Source organism: Apus apus, chromosome 14, assembly GCF_020740795.1.
Source record: "Apus apus isolate bApuApu2 chromosome 14, bApuApu2.pri.cur, whole genome shotgun sequence".
Lineage (NCBI taxonomy): Eukaryota > Metazoa > Chordata > Aves > Apodiformes > Apodidae > Apus > Apus apus.
In genome coordinates this window covers 2,388,734-2,413,073 of record NC_067295.1, presented here as the reverse complement: position 1 = coordinate 2,413,073, position 24,340 = coordinate 2,388,734, and the positions used below count along the sequence as shown (strand labels likewise).

The 24,340-nt window shown below is 44.9% G+C and overlaps 1 protein-coding gene across 2 annotated transcripts in view; it reads right to left on the bottom strand.

Annotated features, from left to right (window-relative positions):
- The window catches only part of CACNA1H (calcium voltage-gated channel subunit alpha1 H), a 119,207-nt gene that overhangs the window by 72,156 nt on the left and 22,711 nt on the right, over positions 1-24,340 (bottom strand). For both annotated transcript variants that reach the window (XM_051632379.1, XM_051632380.1), the window contains exons 6-8: positions 12,683-12,775; positions 9,990-10,779; positions 5,458-5,870 (exon numbers count right to left, since the gene is read on the bottom strand). In XM_051632379.1, coding sequence (XP_051488339.1) covers positions 5,458-5,870; positions 9,990-10,779; positions 12,683-12,775 — 1,296 coding nt within the window. The remainder of the gene's footprint in view (positions 1-5,457; positions 5,871-9,989; positions 10,780-12,682; positions 12,776-24,340) is intronic.

Genomic DNA, 24,340 nt, shown 5'->3' with positions numbered 1-24,340 from the left:
AGGTTGTTCATGTCCTGACAGAGTGGCTGTCTGTGGAAAAGGGGGCCTGGATAAAGGCGGTCTGGAGAGCACTAAAAAGGTGGTGTGATCCTGGGGCACAAAAGAGGATAGGAAACACCTCTGTTCCTTAAAGTCTCTGACAAAGCTGTTCCCTTCCAAGAGGTGGGGGCAGAATTCAGATTATCACTTAATGTGCCAAATTTCTGTTGTTTTGCTTAGAAAACTCAACATGTGTTTTGACCAACACAGCTTCCCTACCAAACCAGTGCATACAGAAAGCCATCCAACCCACATTCACTGGTGGGACCTGGGAGAGGGAGGGACAGCTCAGTGTGCAGCTGACAAAGACATAAACTAAAGCACTACAAAGGGCAGAATGAGTCTCACATCATTTATGCAACAAGCTCAAACACATTTGGCTTAATTTTCATAACCCAGACTGGGCTGGGGGAAGCTGTTTGCTTCAAGTCCATCCAGTGTGTGAGTTCTTAAAATTGGATCATGGAATAAAAGTTGGGAGAGTGAATGGGTTTTGCGAGCTGAAAGTGAGAATCTCAGATCAGTGTAACATTTTATTGACTCACAACTTGAAAGGAATTTAAGCAATTTGCTTCAAATGCTGCTGAATGATTCTCCTCTGCTTTCTGAGGAAGTGCTGAGCTTTCCAGGCCAACCAATTTTTCAAGCCAAAATTGACAAATGCTAAAATAGAATGTCACTAGAGAATCTAGTTGCTACCTTAAATCACACAGAATTGCTTTTACTCCAGAACAGTAAAATGTGCTATTCAAAACCAATACTTTTCTGACACTGATAAGCAATGGACCACTAGGTGCCCACCAAGGTCAGCTCCAACCTACTGTAAAGGGAGCTGCTCTGAACAAACATGCCATGGATGAGGGATCAGAAAAGCAATTAAAAGCTCTTTGAACAGCAATAGCTTGGAACAAATACTAATTTGTACTTCTCTTCTGAGAAGTGAATATAAAATAGCATTTCTAGTGCCATTTGATGCAAATTGAGCCTTTTATGTAGAATCATTACAAGTATCAACAGCTACTTCTGCAAATTCCTCTAGGAAGCAAAATGTGTGTGGGGGATCTCTCCCCTCACAACTTAAACCAGAGGTCCTCATGGATGAATTCAAAGCTTACCCTTCTGCAGGGATAATGCCAGCATTTCTCTTGGACAAATGAACAGGACTGTGTCCTTCTACTGGACAATCAAGCAGCTGGGAATTGAGGCAGACCAGAAGAAGTAACAATTGTTTCTTTAGACCAGTCACGGAAGCACAGGCATGAGTTGACTCTGGGATAAAAAGGTATCAGCTTTCAGTGGCAGAGAGACACTGGAACAGAACCTGCTGGTGCCAGGCATCTCTCCCTGCTGCCCCAAAAGCATGACAGAGGTCATGCTTCTGGAGTGCCCAGTTCCTGCTCGGTTGCTGCAGTGCCATGGCAAGTTCTCAGATACTCTAGAGAATTGTCAGCTACAATGAACACATCACAAAATCATCCTGTGCATTGAAATTTCTTAAAAGATTAATCCAAAGATTGCCACCTTCTTTGTACTTGGCTCTCCTCATCTGTGGGAGCTCTTATTTGTGCTGGAGATAGACAAATAAATAAATAAAACACTAGAGGAGGAAGAAAATAAAAGAACTCCAAACCAGCCAATTAACCTTTGAAATACAAGTTGTGCTGCTGCTAACGAACAACATCCTGTAACCTCCTAATTACCAGCCATGTACAAGGTGGCAGTTGGAGACAGAGCTGGCTGTTAACCCTGTGGATGGGCTGTGTGGGAGGATCCGATTGCTGCTAATGACTGAAGTCCCATTTCCCATCACCAGCTGCCTCCTGCTGCCAACTGGCTGTGCTGCCATGAAGTCCTCCATCTGCCTCTGAGAAGAGCAGGACTGCTACAGGGCAGCTCTGTACAAAGCATCACCAGCGTGACTCCCACGAGTCAGCCACCCGCTGCAGCAGTCGTGTCCTTAGTCACAGAGCAGGATCCTTGCCTAAAAGGGTGTGACTTGGGCTGCATGCACCGAGTGCCATGGATATGGCCAGTTATGTTAGCCAAGAGCAACAGTACTAACCATGTGAGCAGACTGCTGTGAGCTTCAAATTCCCACAACAACACATTTTGAAGCCTTGAGGGGACTTGGACACATACAGGTCTCTCATTCATCTGGAGGTAGCACCCAGGCCTGTGGAAGTACAATCACCTTCCTGTCTTGTCAAAGGGTGCTACCAAAATGCTGCTCTGGCACACGTGCCCCCCATGTCCTGCTGCTACGGTAAGGGCCAGCAGTACTGCACTCGGAGATTTGCCACCAGCCTGGCACTTGCAACCTTTATTTCCTCATCCAGAAGATAGGGACAATAATGCTCCGTTGCCTCAAGAGGGCTCCGTGAGACTTCTCTGCAGAGCGCTGCTGTGTCCCGGGATGAAAGGCGAAATAACACACCAAGGAGCAGCACTGCTCTACCTTCCGTGCCATGTGTTGTTCAGCACCCCCCACCCCTCCCACACACTCAGAGGGTTGATGTCCTGGATTTGAATATCACTCTGAAATAACCATGTATATGGTGTGCCCTTCTATTTGGAAAGCCACTGATGACTGTGAAGTCTGAGAAGCCAGATTAAAAAAGGAAGCAGCCGTTAATAGTTTTTTATAAAAGGGATTGGGCATTTCTTACAGTGAGGTCTGGGAAGGGCTTCCCTGTGCCTGCTGGACTGACTGCAGCCCCGTTCAGTAAAGCCAGGCAATGGCTGAAACCAAGCAGCAAGAGTCAAGACCAGGGAATCTGCTTAAGCTGCTCCTCCCAAAGCAAACACCTCCATGCTAGGTGAAGTTTTGCAAGGCTTCAGGGCCCTGGAGACCCCTGCCCATGCTGCTGTCAGCAGGCAGAGCACAGGAGGTCTCCCCAGCAGGAGCCCCTGAAACGTGCTCTCTTGGTAACACTGAACAGCTTGGTGGGAGCCAAGGGAGAGCCAGGGACTAGATATCCACGTAGGCTTGGGGAATGGGCTCCAAGTTTGCCTTTGGGAGGATGAAGAGTGAGACAATGGCAGCACCCATGCCTGTCTAACAGCCTGGGGAAGGCTCACACCTTCTAGCCTTGTAATACCTGCTCTGAGCAAAGGTGCAGAGTGGTGCTGGGCAGCATCACTCAGTAACCAGAAAGCCGTAATTAAACTGTTTTTTCTGGCAAGGATCATGGCATACCCAAAACGAGCTATTCTCACCTCCCCTCCATCCCAACACCATGCTGTGGGTTCGTGACAGTTTTGCTCAGGCATCTCCTCCTTATCACCACACAAAGCCAGCACCTCACCCTGAGTCTTGCAGCCAATTCTCACATGAGGAGGGCGGAGGGTTCTGAAATCACCCCACTTTGCTTACAGCAGCCCCAGATTTTCATGCCAAACAGTCTGGGAGTCTAGAGCCATTTTCTCTTGCTTTCAGATTGTGTCACAGCCGCTAGTGATGCCCTGGAGGTCACCCTGTTGATAGGAGAGTGCTTGTGCAAGGTGTTTTGAAGCTGGGCTCTGACAGCTCCATGGCTTGTTATCCCCACTGAGTACCCTGACACTTTGCAGTCAGGCACGTGGAAGAACTTTTACAGGTTTCACTTCAAAATTTCTCACTTTTTATTGGTCCCATGCTGGGCTGTGCCTGTGAGCAAAGCTGGCAGGAGTCTGATGCTCTGTTGCCAAAAGCTTCAGAATCTTTATTGCCATTGGCTTTGAGATAGTTTAAAGCAAATCTTTTACAAGGTAAAATCCAATATAAACCTGCCGGCTACAGTTTTCCTTTGTTAGCAGCAAGGATATAATTATCACAATTTACCTTTATATGAGTGATTGTGGACAGACTCCATGTGATCCCTGGGCTTTCTCACTGCAGTCTGCCTTAAGGTTTTCCCCCAGCACTCATCATGGCAATATCCAAGGACTGACAAAGCTGTATTTGCCTGACAAAAGAGTATCCATGCAGAAATGCAGTTGCTTCAAGGAATGAATGGCCTATTCAAAGGCTACTGACAAGGTGGATTTCCTAATTTTAAAACTTGCTGTGAAACAACAAACCAGACAGAAAGCTGACAGCGACAGCTATTTCTTTGTTGGGTTTGGACTCTCTCTGCTGTAAGTATGAGCTAATTTATTGTTACATGGCTGAGGTTCATGTGTTTTAGCTGAGTACTTGCTTTTTTAAAAGAAAATATTTCTCAGATAGCATAGAATATGGGGATTTAAAGCACACAAGTGGAGAGAAAATAAAGAAGCAGCAATCTGGAGGACTGTTTGCCATGATCCCCAGTAGGATTTAATCCTAGGAAGTGATGGAGAAGAAAAAGCAGTCTCTTGCCCTGCCTTTGGATGTAGGATGATGCTCTGTTTGCCTTTACTCCTCATTCCTAAGTGGACAGACCAAGGCAGAGAGGAGGAGTAGCTCCTCTCTGGTCAGATGCCCTTGACCTGGTTCTGATCCTGCAGTGGAGATTTTGGAGGAGCACTGGATGAACATTTGACTACCCACCTGGCAGAAAATATATATGAAGATCCCTTGCCTTCACTGGTATGCATTTTCTGCACCAGATACAGAGGCAGCACGAGAAATTACAGAGCACAAGTAGAGAAATCAGTTGAAAGTAACCAGTTTTTCTGAGAAAGAAAAGCCCGAAAGAGCATAGCTTTCCAACAGATCAACATGGAGATACTCAAATGACTCTCCTCTGTCTCCCATATTCCACAACCCCTCAAGCCCTCATCAGCCAACAACAAGGACAAACTGTCCTCAGATGCCAGCACTCCTTTCTGCCATCACCATGTTCAGATAAACACTGGGAACAGCACGATTTCTCCTTCCTCCCTCCAAACACATAGAAGAAAGACCTGCTTACACCCTATGAAATCAAAATGAAGGTTTTGGAGCCTTCAGGGAGAAACTAATTTTAGTTTATTTTTCCTTTGTTGCATTTACTATTGCCTAACAGTTTAGGTCTTTATTTAAAGGCCCAGGATCAAAGAAGATACTTCTTCATGGGTTATTTGCACTACAAGGTCCATTGTGCACCACCACCATCAGACCAAAGCAGTATTTACACCAAACAATTCACACTTCTATGAATACTTCACAGCAAACACCTCAAGCAGTCAGGCTCTGAGATGCTACATCCTAACACACACATTTAAACTCTCCACACCCCCAAAGCACTGCCAGCCACCTTCCAGGATTTTCGCACAAAGAAGGATGCTCCTGCTCCTCACACAGCTGCAGGATCAGGCCCTCAGCCCCTTTTAGTGTTTCCAACATGCATGAAAACCATTTGTTCCTCCTCTGGCATGAATTTGACAGACTCCCTCCACAACACCGTGCAAGTCACCGTGCCAGGAGCGCCTGAATCCACAGACCCTCAGGGCTCTTGAGGTCGGTCCTGCACTCACCTGCTCGTGGTACTCGATGCCCATGCTCAGCGTGTTGATGAGAATGGCTATCATAATCCCCCGGTTGAAGTACTTGCTCTCCACGATCCTCTTCAGCTTGCTGCCAAAAGCCTTCCACAGGCGGGTGACCTTGTTCCTCTCCTTGGGTTTTTTCTTCTTCCTCTTCCTCCTGCTCCGCTGCTGCTGGAGCTGGTCTCTGTGGTCTCCGTGCTGCAGGTCCCGGGTGAATTCATAGACCCCGTTGTTGTCGGAGTCGCAGCTGTCGGACTCGCTGAAGGCAAACTCGGGGTCCTCCAGGAGGCTGGCACAGAAGGGACAGTCCTGCAGCTCGCAGGTCAGCGTGCCACCCGGCGGGCTGGGCAGGGGGCAGGCAGCACTCAGCCCCGACAGCCGGCTGGGCGTCCGCCGCAGACCTGCAAGGGGAGACGTGCACCGTCAGCCACCTCGCCCCCTCGGTCACATCACCCCCTCGGTCACCTCGCCCCCTCACCCCTCAACGTGGCCGACAGCCGCATGTTCCCTCACAGGCAACACCAGGCCTGTCCAGAGCAGAGCAGATTCTGCTGCATCCTCAATTAAACATCATGCTTTAACACAGCCTTCTAGTCATCCATCTTACCCAATGGCTCTTGCTTTGTCTTATTTTCTCCCTCTCTTCCCTCTCTCCAAGCCCCAACACTCTCTAGCTCCCTCCATGGGTGAGGGGCTGAAGGGCCTCTCTCCACAGAGCATTAAAGCCATTTTGTGTTCTGCTGCTGGGGGAGGACTGGCTGGCACACCTCTCATTTTCAATTACTTTTAATTATATCTAACCAGGCTAACATAATTAGTGGTGATCTGAGCACTATCAAGCTGTTACACCCAATTTAGATAGTGCTTCCATTTAGCTAATAATGAGGAGGGAGGGGGAGAAATGGACCAAAGGTGGCTACAGACCACAGATCACAGCTCTGAGAGTCACGTAGTCCCTTCAGTCTTTAATAAAGCTCAGGTGAATTCTTTCCTTGAGGCACAGAACTGAGTGTTCAGGGTGTTTTAAAATCAAACACATTGCCACATGTTTTGTGGTGTGAGGAGAAACACTGGCTGCTCTCATCGAGCCAGGGTATGGAGATGATACGGACAAGAGTAACAAGGATGATTTGAAGGGGAAAAAATACCAAATTCCTCATTTCCTCATATTTAGGAACCAGATATTAATGGCAGAAAAGAACCCCAACATGAATGCAGTACTGTGAGAATGGGATCCTTCCTGCAAATGCCATTCAAGCATCAATGAAAATTTGAACTTTGAGGTTCAAGGACATCAGGTGAGGGGTTAGTTTTTCTCCTTAACATGTCCCTGTCATGTGGTTGGATGGGGCACTTGAATTGGTTTTGGGGACACCAAGCAAAAGGCAGTGGATGCTCTTGGCTCTGGGCCCAGGAGCTTGGAGCTCACCCAGCAGTAATGCTGCTGATTTCAGCCACTCCTGGCTGACACTTGAGGATGTCTTTAAAGAGAAGGCAGCACCAAACAAAATAGAAATACTCTGTTAGCTTGAAAACTGGGTTGTGACAAGAGTCAAAATACATTGTCTTGCCTGAATGTAATTTAGACATCACTGGCCTTCAAAATAGCCTTTCAGGAGAGGACTGCCCTCTTGGTCATTACATCAAAGACACCAGGAGGATCAGAAATTACTAACTCCACTTTATTCCCTTACTCGACCTGCAAGCAGCACCAGTGCAGCATGGCACATTAGTGTGGCATTTCTCATCTGATGAGAAAAAACTGCAGCACAGCTACAGTAGCAGAGATGACAGAGGTAGTGGGCTTGCCAGCCATCTTTTAATGCTATCAAAGTGTTAAAAATTATATGAAAAACACTGGCGCCACAGATGTCTTCAAAATACCAGAGTCTCCTTGGCTGCCTGCTAAAATAACCTCACAGCATTGCAGGGCACAAGAACACGGAGGAACAGGCTGTACTTTATGCTGTTCAATTCCACAACAAAAGCAAGGAAGAAAATTCTCTCTCCCACAATTGCATCTTTCCCAGCAGACACCGTCCTTGTTTCCAGCTGGGGCTGTGAGTGCCCTGGCTGCTAATGCCTCCTTAATGCTCTCAATTATCACTTGTGTGCTCTCCTTGCACAAATCTTGCAGTGAACATACTCTGCTTGTTGACTGGTAAGAGTGGAAAGAGAATTAAGTGAAATAGCTCTTTGTTTGCCCAAAGAGGCTGAGGCCAGGAGGGTCAGGTGAGCTTGTGAGCCCACCTCACCTTTCTGGCTGAACACAGGGTAGGGACTTAATATGGCTCCTTGGCTAAGTTTAGTCTGGCATGGAGAAACATGAGTTAGCAGCTGTGCCTAGCAGAGCTGTACCCTCAGGAGATAGCTTGTTTAGCACTTAAGGATCCTCCTGGAAGACACATCCATCATCCCTGCCGTACAAAGGCGGTTGAGGTGAAGAGATGAATCTGACTCAGCCCTGTTGGTGTTGCAGGAAGGGCTGTGGCAAGAGTGGAAAGGAGAGCCTGGAAAGAGCCAGAGTCATGGAGAGGAAGAGCTGGGCACTGACACATCATGTGACAGGGTCTCCAGAAGGACCTGGCTGACTTGCTTCCCTTCCCAGCCCCCATGCTTCTCAGGGTGCCAGATAAGCTGCTGTTCACCAGCCAAGAGCTGTGGCATCCACCCCTTCCCCTAGAAATGACTACACTTCTGAAAGAGACAAAACCATTTCAGGAGATTTGTTTACAACATTTTGGCATCCTCTGGGCTTAAATGCCTTCGTAAAAAGAGGATACTATAATTGCATTATTAATAACAAGTCCATTGAACCTCCAGCTTTCAAAGAACCACCACAGGCTCCATGAAAATTTCCTAAGTCATTGGTGGCCCTGGGATGTCACAGTTAGGACTGAGACTGGGGACTTTCTTCTCCTGTAAAGGACCCCAGCAGCAAATCCCCTTGCAATCACTAAGAACCAAACCTCCAATTTGAGCACTGCCTTCCAAAGCAACAGCTCCTCTGCTCATCCTTGCTTTCTCAGTTCCAGACTTTTGCAGATCCTGGGTGTTTATCTCAAGGTAAATACAGATTCTCATAATAACCTCCTTTAACTTGTGTAGCTAAAGATGAATGAATGATTCGTATACAGTTTTTCCTTAACAACAGAAGAATGTTGCAACTAACCCTTCTGCCCTCCTGCTAAGCTCTACTGAAGGCAATTTCTATAAACAATCCACTTTACCCTTTTGTATGGTCACTTTAAAGAAAAAAAACATTAACCAAGACAAGCCACCCAACCTATTTGGCAAGCAACCTTTACTGTGACCCTCCCAAGCTAGGCTTGGTATTTTTTCAGCACATACCTCATTCAGATATATATTTGTGTCCAAGCACCAGCAGATAAACAGTTTTGGAAAACAAGGGCTTTGAAAAAAACAAATGATGAGTTTGGCTTAAGGAGATTAAAGAAATGGAAGCCAGATTTTTTTAAACTTTTTAGTGTTTGAGGGCTTAAGCCTCTATTTTTCATCTTTTAGCTCCAGCCATGAAGACTGGAAACATTTTGCAAAATAGAAACCTCAGTGTTGCATGTGATCACTACTTCAGCCCTGAGTGATTTACATGTGAAGGGAGGTAAAATGACACTAACTAGCAGTGCTGGCGTGGCTGGAGGCAGCACTGATAGGGATGGGACAGAGCTATGAAAGTGTCCCCAATGTTCCTCATTCATTCAGGTTCCACAGAGCTCCAAATCTGCAGGAACACTCAGTCCTACATTTCTTCTGCACATGGGGAAAGACAAAAGGGAAAGCCTGAGACCTGCAGCTCTGCTACACTCCTGCCCTCACATGCACTCTTTGAGGACTAACACAGAGCAAGACCCTGCAGTGGCCTTGGACCTTCCTCCAAACCTTCTGTTCATTCTTGTCTAAAAAGAAATTCAGAGGCTCAGGAACCTGTCAGAGCAGAACCAGGGGCTTCTAAAAGTGTGTTTTAAGTTCTTTCAGTGCCTCCCTCCTTTAAACTTCTTAGGTTTCCTATACCTTACTCTTCTCTACCATCTTCCACCTGCTCTTTCCTTTCAAGATACCATCTGCCAACAGCTGGGGCTTCTCTGCTGCAGGGCTGCAGTTGACAGGTCCATCATTCACCAGAGATCTAATTCTAGGGGCTATGTAGATCTATTCTTGGGTGGGAACAGAGAGAAAATCTCCCAGGTATCACTAAGTACGTGAGAGGAGTTCAAAACCACGTGCTTTGTAACCACTGCCCAAACCATCCTGCATTTTGTTTTACCCAATGGCTGCAAATGCAAGGTTAGAAGGAACAGAACTCTCAGTCCCTCAACCTGTCCTACTTCTGGCTTCAATGCTCAGTTCAAATACCATTCACAAAAGAGCCTCCACCTTCAGCACCCTCCATGGCTCTTGTTAGCACCTTAACTCTTAAGCAATTTGCTCTTTGCCCAGTTTTCCTACTCAAAAAAACCCCAAACAACAAACAAAACCAAACCCAGCTTGTTTGTCCTTACCCTGCTCTCCTACCAGTTGCTGCAGCTTCCCATAAGAATCCGTGCCCAAAGTTACAGGGCTATTAACCACGGGCACAGGTGAATTACCATTCTTCTTTCCTTTGGGAACTGAAACAGAAGTGGCTTTGCTAGTTGGAGAAGGCAGGATGGTAGGATAGTTCATGTTGCCACGGTTGGAGAGCCCAGCAGTCAGTTTAATGCTCGCAGGGGCGTTGGAAGACTTACAGTTCACTTGTGGTCCTTCGATGTGACAGTCTGCGTGGTAAATGCTGTGCACAGACTCTGCATCTGGAGGGGGAGCAGGACCCTGCAAGTTGGGGGATGGGGGAGGAAGCATCAATTGGTTTCCAGGTTTCATGACCTTGAGTTCAAGGTCGCAGATCTCAGGGTTGGAGCACAGTCCCCGAGGGCTCCCATTGCTGATGTGGTAGTGGTGGTGGTGGTGGTGGTGGTGATGGTGGATGAGGTGGTGGATGGAGGTGATGTGCTTTTTGCCTCGGTGGCTTTGCCCGTTTGTGGTGCTGTTTGGGTTCACTTTTTTCCGGCGCTTACTCTGCCAGTTATTGTACAGGCGTATTGTCCGACGCTTCACCTTCCTGAAGATGTGGCAGATGTACTTGAGCAGCTCCTCGTAGCAGCTTCCTGGCTCTGAGAAGCTTGCAATTGTGCTGTCGTTGGAGAGATAACGGGCCCGCTGCTCCTGCATCAGCTGGTTCTCCCGCTGCTTTGTTTCAGAAAACTGTGTTGCTATCACAACCAGGCACAAGTTAATCATGAAGAAGGAACCGACCTGGAGAAAATACAGGGAGAAGAGTTAACAGGGACTTTACAAAGCAAGACATGCTCCTCACCACCACATACTGTCTGGGCTTGAAGTGTAGTGCTTAGAAATCCCAAGATTTCCAAACATGTTGGATGTCTGGGTCTGTTCACCAAATGTTACGTTGACATGTGCCTGAGCTGCTAAATTTGGTCCTAAGCCATGTTATATTATTTTGGCAATAGCAAGGAAAGCTATAAACAATAGCCTTCACCACTTCCCTCCCCTCAACTGTGAGGACATTTGCTACAAACATGGGGTGTATGAAACACAACACAATCAATTACCATCACAAACCAGATCACCAGGAAACACCTGGCTAGACTGCAAGGAAAGATGGTCTGAAGTCCCATTTGTGCTGTACTGAAACTGCCTCTTCCTCTATCACTTTACACCCTGGCATAGTGCGTCCTCACTTTGAGGAAGACAGTCAGGGTCCATGCACCTTGTCCTCTTGTCTCTCTCTGACAGAGAAATGCATCTCCAGGAGATTCAGTGCTCCTAGAAAAGCCTGATCTTTTGTCTTCTTGAGTTGATGTGTTCTTGGGTGATACTTTCAAAATGAAGTCCCAAGGATATGAACGTGAAGTCACTTAAGGCTGCATCCTTCCTGAAGCTGTAGAGTCCTCAAACTGGTTTTTTAACCACATGGCTTCATAAATCAGCCAAAGGAAAATGTCAGCTATTCCCATTGGAGAATCAGTGCCCTTAGGCGTGAAAGGGACTGACGTCAAGAAAGTGCCACTGTCTGCATGGCCAAACCTCTGCTCTGGGCTCAGCAGGAAACGTATGGATTTAATCTGGACCATTGTCTGGTGATTTTCAAGGGGAAGCCATTGGGAAATGGCTTGCACTGCTATTCTCCAGTTAGTAAATCAGCATGGATACAGCTTGAGAAGCAGCAAGGGTGACATTCCCAGCTCCAAGTGACTTGGAGATCAGCCACCTTCTGGCTTTTCTGCAAGGATCCATATGTAGAGAAGGGCTCAAACAAGTGGAGTGAGAATCACTACCTATGCAGGGCCCATTGCTAAAGGCTCAAAAATCTCTGGCTTCAGAATGTTATCATTTGCTGGGAAACTCTCACACTGCTCTGATCCATGCCTTTTCCACTGGTAGTGGGAGCAGTAGTGGTTTGACTTCCCAAGGCCTTCAAAACCACATCAATGAGAATGAGGTTATATATAAAGAATATCTAGTCAAAATAGCACTTTGAAATGCCTCTGTCCCATGTCCTGCATGACATCTACATGGTACTTTTCCCTCTGCTCTCCTCCTGACTTAAATACTTAACTTTTCCACAGATGTAGACCCCTGGAGAAGGTTGTGCCCACTGGAGAAAGAAGAATCTTGCTAACATAGAATGGCAGCTTCTGAAGGCAACCTCCAGTGAGTAACACTTTGTTTTTAGGAATGACAGCACTATAAGACCTCAGAAAGGTGCACTACTATTATTATTTAAGGGGCTCAGGTGAGGTTCAATAGTTTGAAGGCCCTCCATTGAAATGAGGTGTCCTTTGGCACATCGAGGAGACTAAAGGAAGACAAACTACATTCTCTGGTTAGTGGTTGCTTGGCCAAGGCACCATAGTTGGGATGCATCAAAGTGACAAGACCAAGACTGGGAGAGTAAGAGGGAGGGAAGACCATATGGCTTGACAACCTGTGACTATGCATCACATATGATACTAATAAGGGCTGTTGTAGCCAATAATCTGTCTCCACAGCACTTATCACAACCTGCATGGTTAAGCTTCATGGCAGGAGGAAGGTCTCCCACTGGATCCTAGCTGGCTCTTCTCTGTGCAAAACTCAGGGAACAATTCTACCCCAGCAGGACAAAGAACAGGACCATCTCACAGTTCATACTTACTATTATAAGCAATATAAAATATATAAAATTGTAAAAAGAATGTGCATCCATCACATAATACATGATGTCAACCCATCCTTCCAGGGTTATAACCTACAGGAAGACAGAGAAAGAAAGTGTAAGAACAAAAGTCAACCAAAAAAATCAGTAAATATCAGTCTTCTGATAGTGCCTGGTACTCATCCCTCCAGAGCATCTCTCAGGCTGCACTTCTTTTCCCAGTTGGCTTAAGGCAGCAGCAACACGTGACCAAAGGACTGGCCTGAGCTGTCTACAAGAATCTGGTATGATTAAAATGCTAAAACATTACATCAAAACATCTGAAACACTGGTTCTGACCCAGTGCAAAGAAATTCCAAGGAGAGAGTATAAACAAAGCAGAAGCTTCTCCCTCTGTGCAGAGATCTGGGCTGTTACCTCAGGCTCCTGGTTTCATAAGCTACCCACAAAATTCCTAAGTTTTTAAGTCAGTTTTGTTTCTGTAAAACCATTTTCTTTGCAATTCCTACTGGCTCGTCATTGCAGTGGCACCACCACTATCATAAGAGGAAAGCATCTGAATGGAATAGAGTTACTTTATCTTAATGTAGAATTGATTTAATTTTCTCAGTCTCCTCCAACTAAAGAGAAGCTGAGGATTTAATTAACACCACACAGCCTGTGTGCAGAGCAAAGTGAATTCTGCCATGTAATTTACACTTTTTATTTAGATAAAACATACCTAATGTCTAGTGCTATCTTGCTACTAGTCCTAGAGTTGAAATTCCACCACAATTTCCATCAAAATCCAAGCTCCTATCTGAATTTACTTACACTGACGTACCTAATTTGCTACACCAAACGTGAGCTTTTGTGGTCCCCGCATGAACCCAGAATTGCTGCCTGCCTCCAATTTCAGTAGCATCATTTCTGATTTAAAAACCATGTTTGCAGAGAAGAAACTGGGAATTCACTTGCTGTGAACAAGGAAAGGATCAAACTTCATCAGTGTAGAGGACCTTCTGTATGGCATGGACAGCAAAGCTGATCCATAAAGTGCTTGCTGTTGAGGCAGTGAATAAAAAAATGTTCTCATCACACATGGAGCATCAGGGCAAAACACTCATGGGGAAGTCAGACACGAATCCTTGCCACTTTTCTCCTGTTGTTCTCATCCTAGAGATGGATCTTTTGATGTACACACACCCATCAGCACTCACGGTTTCCCTGAGACTGTTGGAGCACCCTGCCATCAGCTCATGGGTGCTGGAAGAGAAACACTACCTCCCACTCTGAAGTCAAACATGGTGATGTCTTACCAGCAAGTTTTCACTCACTTCCCATGGTGAAGCACATGTAACTGAACACCCACCAGGCAGCTGAGTGAGAAGCCAGGGAGTACAGCTCCAAGCTAAAACCAATAAACATGATCTGCCAAGGAGCAGGTAAAAATTGTCTCTGCAGCTGTTTTACTCTGTCAGCATCGTTAAAGACTTGGAGTAATCAGGTCTGATGACACACTGGCTGCATGTCCACAGGCTGCACCCAGCTCTCCTGCTCCTCCTTACACCCATTAGATGCTCTTTCATATCACATCCTGGCTGCTGGTTAGTGCTGTACAGGTACCAGCCAGCAACGTGATGCTTCCAGGGGCACGGGTTTAACAAAAGCAAAAAGTAAGCTTTTGCTCAGCATGAACCCCAGTGATCAATCTGTAGCAGAAAGTTTTCAGCAATAGACACTTTTGTGTGTGTGTAGATGCAAGTGTAGTTATTCACCCTGGAATCTGAGAAGGAGTTAAGCTGTGTGGGCAGACACAGGCAGTGATCAGTCTGTTCAGCAGTGTGAAACGGACAAGCAACCAAACTTAAACTGCCCTTTTCTGCCTTTCCTTTAACATGGTAGAAACATTTACAGAGGGCAAAGGTCTTTGCAGCTGCATTCCTTGCCTGTGCGGGTTGTGCACGGCAACCCATTATCTCTGGCACTTGATGCCTGTGCAGGTTCATGGGGAAACTGGAGAGATCAAGCTGGGAGGTAACACAAAGCTAAACCAAATCACTGCCAACTACCTAAGAAATAGTCTGGCAGAATCACAGAATGGTCGGGGTTGGAAGGAACCTCTGGAGATCATCTAGTCCAACCCCCTGCTAGAGCAGGATCCTTGAGAACTGATCACACAGGAATGTCTCTCCTTTGTGCTGTTCCAAGTCCTCTCCCTTCCTTCCCCTCTATTTGAATGGGCAGTTCACAGTCAAGCTGCCACAGCAGGTGCTCCATCCATTTACACTTAGGGATGGAAAATGAGCCCAGGGATTCCAGACATGTTGGCTACACCTCTTCACCAAATTTACATTTGGCTGGAAATCCCCAAATTGAGTGTTGTAAACATGGAGCCCTCTCCACAAAAGGAGTTACCTGAGGGCTGCTGTTGGTCTTCTGCAGGCATTGCCAGCTTCCCACCTGGGAAACAGGTGCTGGAACAAGAGTGAGGGCCAACCAACTGTTACAGAGATATTTTTCTTGCAAGCTAGACAGCATTTTCAGCAAGAATCAATCAACACACCACATTTCTCCTCTGGCAGGCTGAAAATGCTCATCCGGCTCCCAGAATATTTAAGATGTCATTAGAATTTGCATTATTTACTACTCACTTGTAAACCAAAGGGATTCAGGAGGGATAAACAGACCACAAAGGGTTTTTGTTCTCCTGCTTGACATATTTGTGGATTCATTCTTAGACTCATTGCCCAGTACAAATCCAGCAGTACCTAGGGGAAGGATTCCTGAGCTGCCGAGGATTAGAGGGTACTAGCAATCCCCTAAGAGAGTGTGCCCACAGACATCTGTTTTCTTTTTTTAATCAAATAGCTCTGGAGAAATGCAGGACAACACACATGCACAACCACCTGTCTGGCCTGAAACAGTGTCTCTGATTTTTACAGCCTGATTCTTGCCATGCTGTGGGCTTCTTTCCTGCTGTCTTTTAAAGTGCTCTGAATGACTTTACAAGTACATTTTTACGTCCTCCAAGACCTCATTGCACATCCCCAGCAAAGCCTTGGTGTAAATGGAGACCAGACCATTTGAATTTGCCAACAGCTGGTCTATACACTGCAAACTAAACTCCAACTATTTTTGGAACCAACTCAAAGGCATCTGCTCTGGTGCAAGGCTCACCACTCCAATGCACAGTTTGATCCTATACACTGGCTTGCAGAGCAGATGAACTGTGGGAAAGCAGCAGCTCTTGCTCTTCTCCCAGTAACATGGATATATATTTTCAGTGTTGTTTTGCCTACTGTTCCTCCCTTGGGGCACTCTGAATGCAACATCACCTACGTTGTTAAGCAGAAATGACTGCTTCCTCTCTTCACTCTCCAATCTGATTAATCCAGTTGACTGCAGCTCCAGCATTTAGCCCTTCAAGCCCTTTATAGATGTCTTCCAACAACCTGGAGCACCTTTCTTGTGCTTTCCCATCTCAGCAATCCATTCTCAATAATTAAATTCTGTTCAAGCTATGGTTGTTCACAGACAGACATATTAAACAGTGTCTCCAAAAGTACCAGTTCAAAGCTTCCAATAAATGCAACATACAGTTATTTATCAACAGAGATAAGACTGCACGAAACATGTTTCCTAATTCTGCTCTGATGAGAAAGATGTGCAAGATATGTGGCACACTAAAATTGGCAGCTGCAGGGAAATAGCTGAAAGATTCAATTAAGATGATTGGCAAGGTTGTCCTGGAGGGTGCTGCCAGCTATAATCACATGCTGTGACCCCAGCAGGAAAGGAGATGCTGCCCCCTTAGCATGGGGAAATGAATTTTGCTTTCAAAGGACTGAGGCTCTGAGCAGAGGACAGAGGTGTCCTCTAACCCATTGGAGTTCCTGCATAATGCTCAGTCTAATTCTTCTTGCCTGCTCACTCAGTCCTTTACTTCTTACACAGCACGGGCAAGGATGGCAGAGTCATTTATCTCCCTTTAATGCCAATGAGGCTGAGTACTAAAGCCCTGAGTCTCATGCTTGATCCTCTCTCATCACTGCAAGGTTTTAAGGGAAAGCTCACTCAGATGAACATGACTTCATTGATCTTTGGCTTGGACACCATTCATGCACTCCCCGATCACCATACTAATATGAGCAGGATAAGAATGGACAGTCAGATGATCATAATTTATATTTTTTTGTCTTCTGTTCTTTGATTCTGATCCTCCTGGTTTGCTCATGCCACAAGAATTTCATCAGCTGTCACAAAGATGCTCATCTGATTTAGAGTAATTGGGGACAGAATCAGGTCTTCTAGTCAAGCTAATCAGAATCAAACTAAAACTCCAGAGTGAAAAATCACATGATAGATGTGGATTAAAGATGCTGGCAATTAACTCAGGTCACCTCACTGATATCAAGGAGACAGGAGGTTCATTTTGTTTCTTTTATGGTCACTTCAAAGGTCTCTGAAGAAAAATTAACTGTATTATATCACCAAGTTTTCATCATAAAAATCCTTCCCTTTGAGCTTGGCCAAAATTTTTGCAAGTTCTTGACTATAATGGATTCAAGAGCTGGTTATTTTTGCTTTAGTGTCAGTTAAGAAAAAAACCAGCATACAGTGGGAAAAAACCAATAGGAAAACCCCAACCCAAACTACTTTAATTAGTAAAGGTAAACACTGAAACACTTGCTGTGTATTAGGAAGCACTAAGAGGTAGTGCCAGATGGACTGCTGCAGGCAGAAGTCAACCTGGAGGTGCTACTGATCAGTCAAAGAAAGTTTGAAAATTACTGTGCAAAGCAAAGCTGAAAAGGTTGTAGGACCTGAATGCACAGTGTGTGAAACCCCAGCCCAGACCTGAGGCCTGATCTCTCTCATGGTGAGATTTCACTTCTATGACACTTGAACCGATTTCTTTTGGAGACACAGATTCCTTAAGCATGGGAACCAAAAATCAGCATCTCACACTTGGATCAAACCCCTTAAAAAGCACAACTCTGGCAAGGAGGAACTTCCTTGGTGGTTGATTGTAGAATTGCAGGTGCTTGTTCCAGCCCAGTGCCTGGCCAAAGCAGGAGATGATGCAGAGAAACCCAAGCGTGTCCAAACCATTTGAAGTGTTCATCTTAATTGTCATCTGTATTTTGCATTCAGCCTCTTTCTTTGGCCTAAATTGGGCCCTTTGGGGATCAGATGGGCATTATCTGCATCAGAATCAATTATACTGAACCAAACAACAGCTCTAAGGACTGTCATGATTATTTGCTTTTGTTTACCTTTTATCTCATCGTTTCCCTGGCCCTGTTGCAAAGATTTTTTATTTCTTATTTTTATACAGCTTATCAAGACAAGATGCAATGATATCATAAATTGCAAGAGCTATTAATTACTATGATGGTCTCAGCAAGTTACATAAGACCTTCAGTATTTATTTCTGAAAGCCTCTTATCTTATGTATTCTCCCCTCTTGGGCATATTGATTTGGCTAATGAGCACTGACCAGTGAATAATGGAATATTCCTTTTCCTATGCTGAGTGCTTGGCAGCTAATCAAATCCCTATTTTTTAACTCAGTTTCACAGTTTTAATTATTTCCTTGTGACACATGGAACTAAGTAGCTTCTGTGGTCAGAAGCACAGGTTTTATTATATTCTGAGTAATGTCCTTTGAACAGGTGCCTTTCCTTTCACTTTGAGGGCCTGCTTACTTTCCAAAGCTACTTTAGCCATTTCTTTTTAAATGGGGAGCCTTGCAAAGCAGGCATCCGCCTGAAAAGTGGCCCTGTGGAACAGAAGAAAAGAAAATGTGTAATCTTGTATTTGTTTTTGATTTGTGACCTCTCAAATGTGTTCCACATAAGTGTTACCTCTGGCCAGAGTCTGGATCTTGAAGAGCAGAGCACAGCCAGTGTCACGACAAAGTTGGACATGTCACTGATACAGTTATGGGTGGCCCAGAACTTCACAAAAGTGAATCTACAAGCTTAAAAATGGCATAAAAGCTTTACAGCCTTTGCCACAAACAGGAGGTTAGGTGCTGTTTCACACTAAATAATGCGAGATCCTCATCCAGTAGCAAGAACATCACTGATTCAGATGACTGCTTCTTGTAACAAATCACAGCTCAGTCCATATGCATGAGGTTTGATTTACTGGGATAATTATCTTCTGCCTTCATTGTTTGTGTAAAGTATCTTATGCACTGGGAATGTATTTAACTGTTTAGCTTCAGCAGTAATGAGTCCATTATCATAGAGACAGCCATAAATCAGGGTTTCATAGCAGAGCAAAGCTGAAAGATGAAGAGTCTGCGATGAGAAGCGAACCAAAGCCAGACTGAAATCCTTGCTTACAGCTGAGTGTGTCATCCAGCAATCATAGAAACGACAGTGCCCCTCCAGACACCTGTCTGGAACCCAGCAGCAGTCTAGGGTACTGGCCCAAATGCAAAAAGCAAGATTTTGGTTAATTGTATCGTTACACCTTGTTTCAAATCATGTTAGAGACTATTAGGGTCAAAGGGTGCAACAGCTTCAAGCCCAACCAGCACTCTGTGCAGGGCTAAGACAAAACACACTTCAGGTGTTGAAGTGTCTGAGCTTTACACATTCACACCAGAGTGGAGGTGTGTGTCCTGTTCTCCTGGATGGATCTGCCAACTCAAAGGCTGGAAGGAATTGTGTGGGGACACCACCATTTTTTAAGGCCAGGTTGTAGGAGGTTTTCTGCAACCTGATCTAGTGGTAGGGTTCTCTGCTTATGGCAGGGGGGTTGGAACTAGATGATCTTTAAGGTCCCTTCCAATCTTAATGATTCTATGAAAGGTGTTCAAATATGTGTGTGTCAGAAAATTGTTTATTTGGCTGACCAAATTAAAAAAAGCAACACCAGCAAATCTCAAACCCCATCATTTGGAGTGAAATATTTTTGGAGATCCAAAACAAATTCAAATCTAGTAACAAAGTATCTTCTTGAAGTAGTGAAAATGAAAGGCTTAGAACTCGCTTTTTTTTCTCCCCAGCCAAAACTTCTTGCCAAATTCAGCACAGATAAGCATTGCTGACACAGCTCCAGTTTAAAGAATGAACCATTTGACAAAATGTCCTTTTGGCAAAAAAATTATCTACTCAATGAACTCTGAAAACATGGGCACCCAGTGTGACAGCTGCTTCTAAAGAATGTGGCCCACAAAACTACATGTTGGACACAAACACACTTGCAGTTGGAAGCCTCAGGCTCTTTCACTTCCTTCTGCTTCAGTGTTCCTTTTGGCTGGTCCCCAAAATATTGAAGGCTACCAAAAGTGGAAGAATAGAGGTTGCAGCAGACAGGCAAGCAGGAGTGTTAATCGCATCTTGGGTACAATACTCTTGAGACACTGGTGAATGCTTCCTGAGCTTCCATTTTGTAAGGAACTTGGTCAGGGTACCCCGAGGTCCCAGTAAGGAAGCAAGAGAAACAGTCCTCAAAAATGTCCCTGTTAATATGTGAGTGACAACCCAGCTAAGAGGAAGATGGGTGAGTAGGAAGCAGAGGAATGACCCTGCCAATTCTGTCCTGCCAGTACATTCCAGGATGGAGGTTTGTGCTTACTGTAACAAAGAACACTCTTAGAACTTCAGGTCTGGTCTCCTCAAATGAGATCTTTTCCTGACTCTGTGACAGTACAGACAAGGAAGGACTCCAACTCGTTCTTGTATTTGACTATAGCAGAAGTGTATTGGAGTGCAAATCATGTTTCCTTGAATTCAAGTGGAAGATGAAGTTCCTACCACAGATTTAGCTGAAAGATTTCCAGGCAAGGGAGAAATCCGCAGGGAAAGATTTCAATCATGATGCACAGAGGCTGAAAACCACACGAAGTGGATGACAGCTGCGGAACAGATCAGGGCACCAAACAATGGTGAAGAGAGACAAATGTACTTTTCCTTTTCCCAACCTGAAGTCTCCTCCCAAGGTCTGTACCTTCTCAGCTGGCCCCCCTACAGGCACAGCTCCCAAGGATGCAGACCCTGGCAGAAGCAGAGTCAGCAACATTGAGACAAAACAAGCTTCTCATCAGCACATAGCACAGGGTCAAAATGAATAAATCCTTGATTGGATTGAGACGGCTTACACAAGCTCCCAGGAGCTTTTTTGACAAGCTAGAGCATAGAAGAGGTAACTTCACATCGAAACAAAAGGGCTGTGTTGGCAGGTGGCCTGCAGCATATGGCTGTCACTGCCAGCTGTCCTACCTGCTCTGGCAGCCTGCCATTGCCTTCGGAGTAAAGTATCTACAGAAGGACAAATGAAGGAAGGAAAGGGTGGTAGCAATTCTCCCACTTTAGTTCTCCAAACTTCTTCTCTTTCCTGAGCCGGTCACCCACATCTCTGTGGCTGTAACATGATGAGACCAGGTGCCAAGAGAAGCTCTCCATCTAAGCATGCTATCAAGATAGCACCTTGAACTCCTCCTGCTGCTGACAGTTCCTGTAATGCTTCTCTATTTCCAGACATCTTTCTTCAGAAGGTGATTCAGCTTCTCCTTTCTTGGGTATTCTTATCATGTCATGTGCCTGCCGGGCTGTCTTCAGCTCTCATGAACACAACCAGGCTTTTTTTTATTCCTGACAGCAGCAAGGGGGCTGCTGAATGCAAAACAGTCTCCTCTGAGAATTCCCCTCACTAGGGCCTTCTGATGATGAGAGATGTGTACGACTTGATTAACTTGTTAACCAAGATATCTTCTTAAGCAAAACCTCACAGAAGGAATATACATTCAGAACAATGTGAGTCAGAAACAGACTCATGAATCTGAGAGCTGCATCCAAGAGCTCATTTGAAGAGGGTCTTTCATTAAGGAAGCTCCTTAGAAAGTGCAGCTACTTCTGAGATACAGCTTGTGAAGAAGTGGTGCCAGGTGAATCTCCTCTCTTGGATGGACATTTCCTGAAATGTCCATGCAATTTTTTTCCTGTACATTTGCTCTCAAAGTTCAGTCCTTCCAACTAAATCCTGGAAGGTAGCACAGAGGAACAGTTTGTGCCCTTGATCTCACCTTGGTTTTGCCCAGCAGAATCTTATTGCTCCTTCAACTTGCCTTACTAGTTTTGCCAAAAGCACTGCCTCCTGATGTAAAGTGCTATTATAGGTCTTACTTTTCTAGAAGTCAGACATGAAATCATCTAAGTAGTGGTTCTGTGGTTTGCAAAGTAGTCTAAATCATCTCTTCTTCCTAAATTGTGTATCTTAACAGCTATCCAATCCTCTTTGGGGGGTTTCTGCATTCAGGCCTGGCCACACCAACACTGATGGTTGGGAAGGTGACAGTGTTTTGGTTGCTCCACTGAGACTGTCAGTAATTCAAATTAAATTGGACTTTGGTTAGGTGGGTAATTAATCATTTGCAGTGTGACAACAATACCTGTAATTAGTGCTCTTATTGTTGTGGCTGAAATTCATGTGCAATAAAGGGTTCTTAATATCATGCCAAACCTCAGAGTTAATTTAGGTTCCATCTCCTTTCATTTATTCTGTAATAAGCTAATTAGTTCACATAATTTACCATTGAACGTGCCTTTGTAACAAATATATACATGAATTAGCCTATTACACAACAAATGAGGGGAATCAAAACATGAATCACTTGCAGGATTACATAAGGAGTTATTATCCTTTCAGACACCCATGGATGCAGCCATTGCCTTTATTGCTTTAAGATTGTATTATCTCCACTAGGTTGGTTCTCACATCTGATGCCTGTGACTTACTCCTTTGCTTGGAAGGTCAAAAACATTTGAGTTTGATGTGCCCCACTGCCATGTGCCAGCTTGCTTGTAAGTTCAGGGTCACTACCATAAAGTTAAAGGTCTTTCAGCTTTGCTGTTTAAATCTAAATTCTGGCAGCTGAAAGAGCCTGTCCATACTGCTAAGCTCCTGCCTTGGTGCAACATTCACAAGGACTTTTATGAGTAGAGCTCTTCAGATCTCCCTCTCGAAGCCTGCCTTGGGTTTTGCTTGCTCACAGTCTGCACAGCATCCAGCTGCACCCTGGGAAACTCTCGGGCATGCCTTGCAGTCACTGCACTTGGAAGTTTCCTTCCAAGTCTCACCTGTGGGGTTCATTTCATCAACCTGCCTCCTGACAGCTCTTAAACCACGCTAGATTTCCAGCTCATTTGGGATAAATCATGAGTCCTAAGGCTGCCTTTATGCAAATTGGAGGCCTGCCAGACCTTGAGGTTCAGTCCACCATTACAATTCCTGCAAAGTGCCACGTATTCATTATTCCCCTGAAGGGATCAAGACAATTGGACCTGTCTCATCCAGAGCACAGCAGACTGCTTTCTGCCCACTAACTCAATACCAATTCACAGAGAAGCTCCTGAGCTACTAAACCCATCAGTTCTACTTACTGGTCTACTTAGTTTGAGGCCTCATCTAACTGCTGACCTGGTACTACCCAGCTTCAACTATTAAATGTAATGAGAGCACAACTCAATAGCTTTATTTGTGAAATGTTCTCTGCTTACAGCAATTGTTTTGATTTAGTATCCAACCTCTTGGAGTAATGATTTACTCTTCCCATATCAAAAGTTAAGCAAGCACCTTACAGCCAGTGAAAAGCTGCAGCTTTACTTGGAATTAAGTTGTTTTCAGCTTCTGAAAGTAAGTTCTTACCTCTAAAAGGAATAAAGACATAAGAAGAATATTTGGCTAGAAATACTCATTAGCATTTGGATGACCTAAAAAGCACTAAAACCAACCATAAACCTCCTGGCAGCTGCCAAAATAATCTATGGATACAATACCCAACTTTGCCAGACAATCTGCCCTGCCCAGAAGAATCAGCTGAAACCTCTGCTGTGGCTGGAGTGTTCTTCCTGGCTTCAAACTGCACATTTTCAGGCTGAGGAAATGGAATACCAAGATGACATGAAAACTTGCAGCCTGCAAAAAGGCTCAGGAAGTAAAAAGGAAGCAGGACCCCTCGAGAAACACCTGCTCATTTCCAATGCACTACTACAGACACTCTGCAGTGCTCTGCCCTCTCCCTGGCAAGAACATTGCTGCCCCATGGTGGGAGCCAGACAGGACCTCCTGGGCACATCCATCAAGCTCTGTCGAAGAACTATGCAAAAGCAGAAAAAGGAGAATGCAAGAACAGCCAGAGACCCATCTCTTATTCTTGCCTTGATTTGCCTCTTTCCTTTATGCAACATTCACTATCAATCAGGAATATTCAGAATTACTTTGGCAGCTCCTCTCTTGACATACTAATTCCAGGAAAGAACCAAAGCAGTTTTGAAGACATAGCCTAGTAGAGATTTGGGAAATGTCTGAAAACCTTCTGGATTTGGTTTAGAGGCTCTGACACCAGCAGCAGTGATTCAAGGTGTGCTACTGTGACAGCAGGAGAGCAAACAAGATGCTCAGAGCAAACAATCACCCCTTTACAACTCCCAGATGAAAACCAAAAGTTACTAAGTTTATACTATAATATGAAACTAGCAGGAAACAATAAATGAAATCTAGGGATCTGTATGAGTAATTATTCATCATTAACAAAGCTAAACGAAGAAATTTTTCTCCTCTAGGAACAGATGCCACTGATGCTTCAGGAGGACTAAATAAAACAGGGCATCCAGCCAGAAGCATAAAGAAATTTGTATTATAAACAGAAAGTGTAAATTA